The sequence below is a fragment of the Citrus clementina genome, unplaced genomic scaffold, assembly GCF_000493195.1.
Source record: "Citrus clementina cultivar Clemenules unplaced genomic scaffold, Citrus_clementina_v1.0 scaffold_4, whole genome shotgun sequence".
NCBI lineage: Eukaryota > Viridiplantae > Streptophyta > Magnoliopsida > Sapindales > Rutaceae > Citrus > Citrus x clementina.
This window is the reverse complement of record NW_006262274.1, coordinates 8197566-8205325: the sequence shown is the minus strand read 5'-3', so window position 1 is coordinate 8205325 and position 7760 is coordinate 8197566. Positions and strand designations below refer to the sequence as shown.

The 7760-nt window shown below is 32.3% G+C and overlaps 1 protein-coding gene across 1 annotated transcript in view; it reads right to left on the bottom strand.

Annotated features, from left to right (window-relative positions):
* LOC18045006 (probable sodium/metabolite cotransporter BASS4, chloroplastic) overlaps positions 1–6626 on the bottom strand; it is a 7797-nt gene extending 1171 nt beyond the window's left edge. Inside the window, exons 1-10 of the mRNA XM_006436550.2 lie at positions 6255–6626; positions 5814–5921; positions 5667–5734; positions 5158–5236; positions 4361–4419; positions 4200–4268; positions 3401–3514; positions 2265–2286; positions 1285–1368; positions 1123–1166 (exon numbers count right to left, since the gene is read on the bottom strand). Of these exons, the coding sequence (XP_006436613.2) occupies positions 1123–1166; positions 1285–1368; positions 2265–2286; positions 3401–3514; positions 4200–4268; positions 4361–4419; positions 5158–5236; positions 5667–5734; positions 5814–5921; positions 6255–6507 (900 nt within the window). The 5' untranslated portion in view covers positions 6508–6626. The remainder of the gene's footprint in view (positions 1–1122; positions 1167–1284; positions 1369–2264; positions 2287–3400; positions 3515–4199; positions 4269–4360; positions 4420–5157; positions 5237–5666; positions 5735–5813; positions 5922–6254) is intronic.
* Positions 6627–7760: the final 1134 nt, after the last annotated feature.

Sequence of the window (7760 nt, the reverse complement as noted above, 5' to 3'; positions counted from 1 at the left end):
TTCATAAAAAAAAAATTTTAAAACATTTTCAAAAACCTTTTTAATTTTTGTTTTTAAAAAAAAAAAAAAGCCTTCCAAAAAATTTTAAAAATTTTTTTTTTTTTAAAAAAAAAAAAATTTTTTTTTTTTTTTTTTTGGGGGGCCTTTTTTTTCCCCCCGAAAAAAAAGCTTTTCAGGAGACATGCATATATACTTGAAATAAAAAATGGCATAATACAAAACTCACGGCAATCCTTAAATATGGAAAAGACAACTTTGATGGATCTATGCCCCCCCCCCCCCTCCCCCAAAAAAAAAGTATTAGGGCACATATTTCGAACATGAAGTAAGTTACTAAAATTTAAAATATAAATAAAATAATTTTAAAGTTGTTGTACAGGAAGAAAGACAAGATAGTCCTCAAACGAAATAATAAATTGATGATTCCAATCATATGAAAGAAAATTCTATGGGCAGAAGGAGAAACAAGACGGAAATTATTACCCTATAGATGCTGTTTTCATGACTATTCGAAATGCGAATCATAGTATTCTTTCCTTCAGTTAATCATTTTGCTATACTCACCACAACCACAATTTCATCTAGTTATGCTGTTTTCATGCCTGTTCGAAATGCAAATCATAGTATTCTTTCCTTCAGTTAATCATTTTGCTAGACTCACCACAACCACAATTTTATCTAGTTGTGGCATGTGACAAAGTGTCAGATTCTTTTCTTGGAAAATAAAGATGTAACTTAAATCTCTTCTCACGAATTTCATTTATTTGTAACGGTAATCAATTTTCATTTTGAAAAATTATTTTTCATTCTGAAGAAAACTATTACCTAATCCATTATTGAAGCTTTTAATTTGTAATGAACAGGCATAAAGCAGTCCCTAACAATTGAGAAGCAAATAAAGACTTAAGCACCACAACAGATCCAATTAAAGAACCCCCCCCCAAAAAAAAAAACCTCACTCTTTATTGGAGTCATTCCATGCAAGCATATAAAATCATTTTGTTCTCCCCAAGTCAACAATAACAAAGGTTTTGAAGAAGCATTGGGAAGTTAGATTAAGCTCACATGAAATAATAATACAGTCAACAAATTCCATTAAAACCATAAATAATAAGTCAAAACATCCAAACCAATCTGCAGTAAGAAGTTGAACGGCCAAACAATACCTTGGAACAGTCATCCCAAAATTTAAAAAGTGAAATAAACATATTATCATACAGAAATTTGAATTAAACTAGCTAAAGTTGTGAAATCATGTGCATTCAATGAAACATTAGAAAAGGCAGGGTGAACGTCTTACCAGACTAAGGAAGATGGCACTGATCTTTGAAAAAAGTTTACGGTTTTGATCGACAAATTCTGACAAACCTGCAAAGAACATTTACTAAGGCATGAATACTGTGAATAATTTAAAAGAGTAGTGGAAGAATGCCTATGAACAAGCTTAAAGATACGTAACACAACTATACTCATTTACTGCGCGCACACACACATGCATATCTAGTTGAGTTTCCCAAAAGTTTCATCCCAAATAAGATGGCATTAGAAATTGAACATTCACCAACCATTAGATTAATGTTATCTCACATGCCACCTCATTTGGGACAGACCTTTTGAGATAATGTTTGGGATATGTAACATTATTCATATATGCATATCAGTGTGGTTGACAGGTACATATAGAGACAAGAAAAAGTATTTTAGAGTGCACAACAACATTGCTTTTTGTGGAGTTTGTAGCAGGATAGAGAACGATTAAGAATGAATATACCTATTTCTACTTTTGTAGATTTTCTGGACCATACAGTTGGTTTTCTTTTTCTGTCTTTCTGCATTCTTAAATGGGCTTTGTGCTCATAAAATTTTCAGGATTAACAATAAGATAATGTATTTCTGGGCATTTAGAATAGTCCACCAAATTAACAAAGGTTGAAGCAAATTGCATTCCCATTGTTAAGCGATTAAATTGCAAGTGCTCGCCATTATTTACAAAACTAACCCTAGTCATAAAGAGGAAAAAAAAAAATGACTGCAAAAAGTTACTAGTTTTTACCAAAGAGATGTCTTGGTAAAATTTTTATCACAGGACTTTGCTGGCTGGGAAATCGTTCAAAAACCGTTGGCCACATGGTAGTATAATCAGTTCTACCAATCGATTATTCTGACACTTTGCTAGTTAATGCTGAAAAGTCTACTCACATATGACATACTAAACAGAAAAAACAAAAAATTCTGAGGGCGAATGAATATATTGAGACACTCACCTGTGATGGATTCTCGTAAAACCTGTAAATTAAAAGTAACTAATCACCATTCTAGAAAACAGATGCCACACGGACTGTATAGTAGTTTTGTTTATAGTATTTCACAGGACTAGTTTTACTTGCAGCAACTGTCAAAAAATATGTCAAACCACTTTATATGCTGCACACTTGCTCGAGTAGATAAATATGAATGATCAATAAAAGTTTAGATAAGAAATAAATTCTAATCACTCCACTTAAAAGAACTCTGCAATCAAACAATCAAACAAGTTTGATAAATATGATTAATCAAATCCCTCATTCTCAATATTTCAGCAGAAAGAGTGTAGAAGAAGAAGATCACTACAATGTTCTTCAAATCCCAGTCTGTTAGTTGATACTTTTTTGTTGACACAAAATAATGTACGATGAATCCTATCACTGCATGTTTCTTAATAGAAAAATTTAATTTAGGCTCTGCACCCAGTCAAAAAAGCCCAATATATAGCATAGTCTACCTAGACAATGTCTAGTGTAGTCAAAGCTTCATTTAGCAATAGCCAGCATCTTCTTTTTTGAGAGAGATTATAGCAAGTTTCTAGGACAACGATAAAGTGGAAATAGAATTGTCCAGCCCAAGAAGTCAGCACACTATTTCTTGCTGTATGTACAACAACTGTGTGTGTATAAATATATAGAGAGAGACATAGACACGCACACTCTTATAACAAGTCAGCAAAGTTTCAAAACTTCTATAGTTCAGTGGCAAGCATAAAAATTAATGAGCATTTGACCCAAGGTAAAGGAACTAAGACTTTATTCAGTTTGCTTCAAACCAATACTCCAATCTGGTACATGATGTGAAAATCATAGCATTTGGGAACCAATGAAGCAATAAATCGTGAATTAGTTTACCGGCAACATTGAACCTTAGAAAATTAATTTGACAAACATCTCCAGCTTACGTTACTGACATGCAAACTCTTAAACTAATCTGTGCCAAATGAAGTTATCAATGATACTCTGTGCCTCGTTTTCTATACCTTAAGAACTATGAATATAATATAAACACCTAAATCCTGCTCGTTTCCTCTTACCTACAACTTGCAGAAGAATTAACTTACTCAGAAGTTAGATAAAGACAAAGGAGATATTACCTTGCCCAATATTAGAGGAATTAAAAGTGTGAGAACCAGACTTTTGAACAATTGCTTCGTAGGAACAGAGATGCCAACTCCAGCTGCTATAAATTTTGAGATTGAAAAAGGAACCTGAAATGTGATATTGCATTGGCCATTGACCAAAACACTAAATCTCCCATTAACCAGAAAAATATAATCAAATGCATGTTGTATAGAAAAAATTATTACAATTTTGCACAAGCATATATGAGAAAGAGAGAAAGAGAGGGGAAAGAAAGACACAAAGAAATCATATCAAACTGAGCCAGTTATGCTGACTAATTAAACTTCACAAGGATAAATAACGGTTACCGGATATTCAACTGACATGCAAACTTAACATCCAAGGAGTATACATATCAAATAATTATAAAGAAGATTTGGGGGAGAGGGGGGTTTGAAAAGAGGTGAGTGGAGAGAAAGACTACAAGAAATCACATCAATCTTAGCTAGTTAGGCTGACTAATTAAAATTCACAAGGATAAATAACCGTTAGCAGATATACAATTGACATAACATGCAAGTAAGTGCATATCAAAGATTTATAAACAAGAAAATGCTGTATAGAAGTGAACCAAAAATGTAATAGAAAAGAAAATAAAAACCTAGCATAATCAGTACAATTTCTTCCATCTGGTATAACTAGATATTGGTTTTGTTGCAAGTACAATCATTACTTCATTGGCTACAGATCTTTCACTCATAAACATGGGTACACAAGTGCAGTGAAGGAGATTCAAATGTACATAACATCATTCTTGAATGAGTAACTTACAATCATTATGCCTAGCAGATTAGATATTATAGTCATTGCAAGAGCAAGTGCAGAATTCCCCCCAGCAAGCTGCATGTTGGAAATTCAAACCTACAGTTAAGCTCAAAACCTAAGATTTGTTAGCAAAAAACACAAAGAAAGTAATAAAGCAAATGACATACATGGGTAAGTGCCACTCCACTTGATAATGTTGTTGGCATGCAGCTAAATAAAGCCAGTCCTGTATATAACATAAAAAAATAAATGAGTTTTTCAATTCAACCTAGGAAGTCATAGGAAGGAGTTCAATGGAGTAAAACCCATGTTAAGCTACAAAAATGCCAAAATATGTATTCTTAAATTCCAACAACAAAGTATATAGGCATTAGTATCAGTCATAGAAATGGAATTGGTACTTTTTATCTTCAGAAACACTGGGGGACTGTGCCTGATTTCACTTAATTCCTCTTCCAAGGACTAGTTCTAGGCTAGCATCTTAACATATGTGTTTCTAAAAAGCAGTCAGATTTCATCAGAGGCTAACATCGGTTCATGGTCTTTTTATGAATGTAATAAAGCATATATTACACCTCAAGATAATAAGGCAGGAATTAAAATGATCAAAAAATAAAATATAAAACCAAAGGGATGTGAATTTCGGACATCAAAAACATAATATATAGGTATTTAATCAATTTATGAATTTGAAGGCATCCAGAAATACAATAACCATTTGACAAAAAGCTCAAATGTGAGAATCATAACCCTCTTTCTAAACAGAAATCAGGTTACACCAGCCTTGGAAAACAGTGGAATCAGAGGAGCATCCAACAGTATAAATGATGCTCAAAACAGAACTGAATTGATAAACGTTAAAGGGAATTTCCATACTTCAAGATTCTATGTGTGATAAAATCAAGAAAAGAGTTATACAGGCTTCAGCCAGTGCCATATAGAAGAGTAAGTTTGATTTCTTAACCTGTAACAAATTCTTGTGGCTGAAGCTGAACTTGCAAAATTAGCTTTGAAAAGTATGGAGTAAATAACAGAATTGAGAACTGCACTCAGAAGAGGAGAACAAATTTAACATGTATTTCGGCATAAAGCTGGATACTAGTGCACATGAAATTTATTGCAAAATGGTCAGCATAATTATAGATAGGTGGAAAATAGGCGCAATGAATGAGCAACTAAAGATTTCATCGTTTTGTTCTTAGCCTGAATGGTTCCATCAGTAAAATTATGTCCCCCTAACATGAAATACACTACAAAACTGGAAGAAAAATTTATTCATTTTCAACCAAATATGCTTTCCATACCTGAGTCTGGTATGACAGAATGAGAATCAGTTTGCATAACCAACCAAAAATTCAAACCCAAAAAACAGTATGTGGGAGAAAAAGAAATTGGAAATGAATCCACAAAAAATACGTCTGCAGAGAATGAACCTACAAAACGCCCATTGGCACATAAGATTCAGGGTCATACTAGCCCAAAAATTCCCACAGGCCATGCTTCTGCAGCGGCACCGATTTCTCCACTACGCAATGTCAAACCTATATCAAGCAGAGAAAAGCTATGATGGGAATCACAAAACCATATTTAAATTACAAATGCGCTATATGAATTCCTTACCTGAGACAATAAATATTGCAAATGTGCTAAATTTTGATAACTGATATTTATCGGCAAGACAGCCTAGACTGGGGTTTGCAAATCCAAATGCTACTCCACCGATAAGAGCTTCACATAACATAATAAAACAAGCTAATTTCAATATTTGAACCACAATCACAATCGTTGAACCACATATTAAAACAAGCTAATGCCAGAGCAATGCAGAAAAATAGAATCAAGCTGCACCCTACTAAGCACCTTTACCTAGTTCAAACATTTTTTATTTTCAATTTTTAGTGCTCAAAGGTCAAGTAATTTTTTAGATCAAAATACCACATCAATTATTGCTTGTATTGAGAAATGCTTGCGTAAGTGATTTTTTTGAAAGCACCGTTTAGGAAATGCTTTTGCCCAAAAATAACTTAAAAGCACCCCAATTGAAAGGAGATAAGAGATTACCTAGCGGGAGAAAATTATCGGCGGCGATTTTCAACAGTGGTTTTGCCCAATTCAGCCCCTTAGAAGAAGCGAAATCTTGATCGGACGGTCGACAAGCTCGGATGGGCCTTGAAATTGAACGGCCAGGACTGAAAGTGACGAAAGGACTAAAACGAAGAGAACCACTTGCACGGAAATGTGAATTCCGGTGCCAAGACGACAGCATTTTTGACGGCCGAGGTGTGAGAATTAGAGTTTGGAGCGTTACCGCCATTGGACAAATAAATGAAAACGAGAAGGATATTGACTTGGCCAATTAACGGCATTAATGGTGAGAGTTTGTAAATACAGAAACGATCCGTTTGGACGCGACGGTAAATGTATCCCGGTCTGGTTTTAAATTGTACAAATTATTCACATCTATATATCTATATTTATCTATATATATATAGAGTTGAGACTAGAAGAGGTGATGTGGCATCACTATTTCTCATCTTCTTATATTTTTTATTATCTAATATATTGGTTGAAATTAAAAATAATTACATTACAAAATATTAAAAAATAGAAAATAATTATTAGATTACAAAAGAGTATATGTCTCTTTCTCTTTCTATTTAAATTCAACAATATGTAACTATTAATAATAATTTATTATAAGTTTTAAAACATTCATTTATTTTATTATGCCAACAATTAAACTTTAGTGGCTTAAAATACATCAATTAATTAATATAGGAAGGAAGGTTCCTTCATCTTCCCTCAACAATGTCACTAGAGTCTAATTTTAATGTTATAATCTCATATTTAATTATGCAACCTTTTGTTTAGTATCTTTTGCCTTCTTCAAACTCTATAAATATTAAGTATTTAAGATTTGTGACATCATTATTTCTCATTTTTTTATATTCTCTATTATCTAATATTTGAGATTAAAAAATAATTACATTACAAAATATTAAAAATAGAAAATAATTATTAGATTATAAAAGATTACATGTCTCTTCCTCTTTCTATTTAAATTCAACAATATGTAACCATTAATAATAATTAATTATAAGTCTTGAAATATTCATTTATTTTATTATGCCAATAATTAAACTTTAGTGGTTTAAAATACATCAACTAATAAATATAGGAAGGAAGGTTCCTTCATCTTCCTTCACTAATGCCACTAGAGTATAATTTTAATGCCATAATCTCATATTTAACTATGCAACATTTTGTTTAGTGTTTTTGATTTCTGCAAACTCTATAAACATTAAGTATTTAAGATTTGTTATGTTTGAGTTTTTTTTTATTATTTAACCAACTTACTCTTTAGAAATATTCTTGTGTTTTTATTTTTTGACTTATTTGAATTTTTAGTATTGTGTGCTTCATGGAGTACTTCTTTTCTTTATGAGTTGAACAATAATAAAGATAGTTGGATGATAGGGGTTAGGATTTGCTAGATGTGGGAGTCTGTTAATACCAAGAAGAATGAAGAATTAATTAGTGTGAACATTATTTTTATTGATGAAAAGG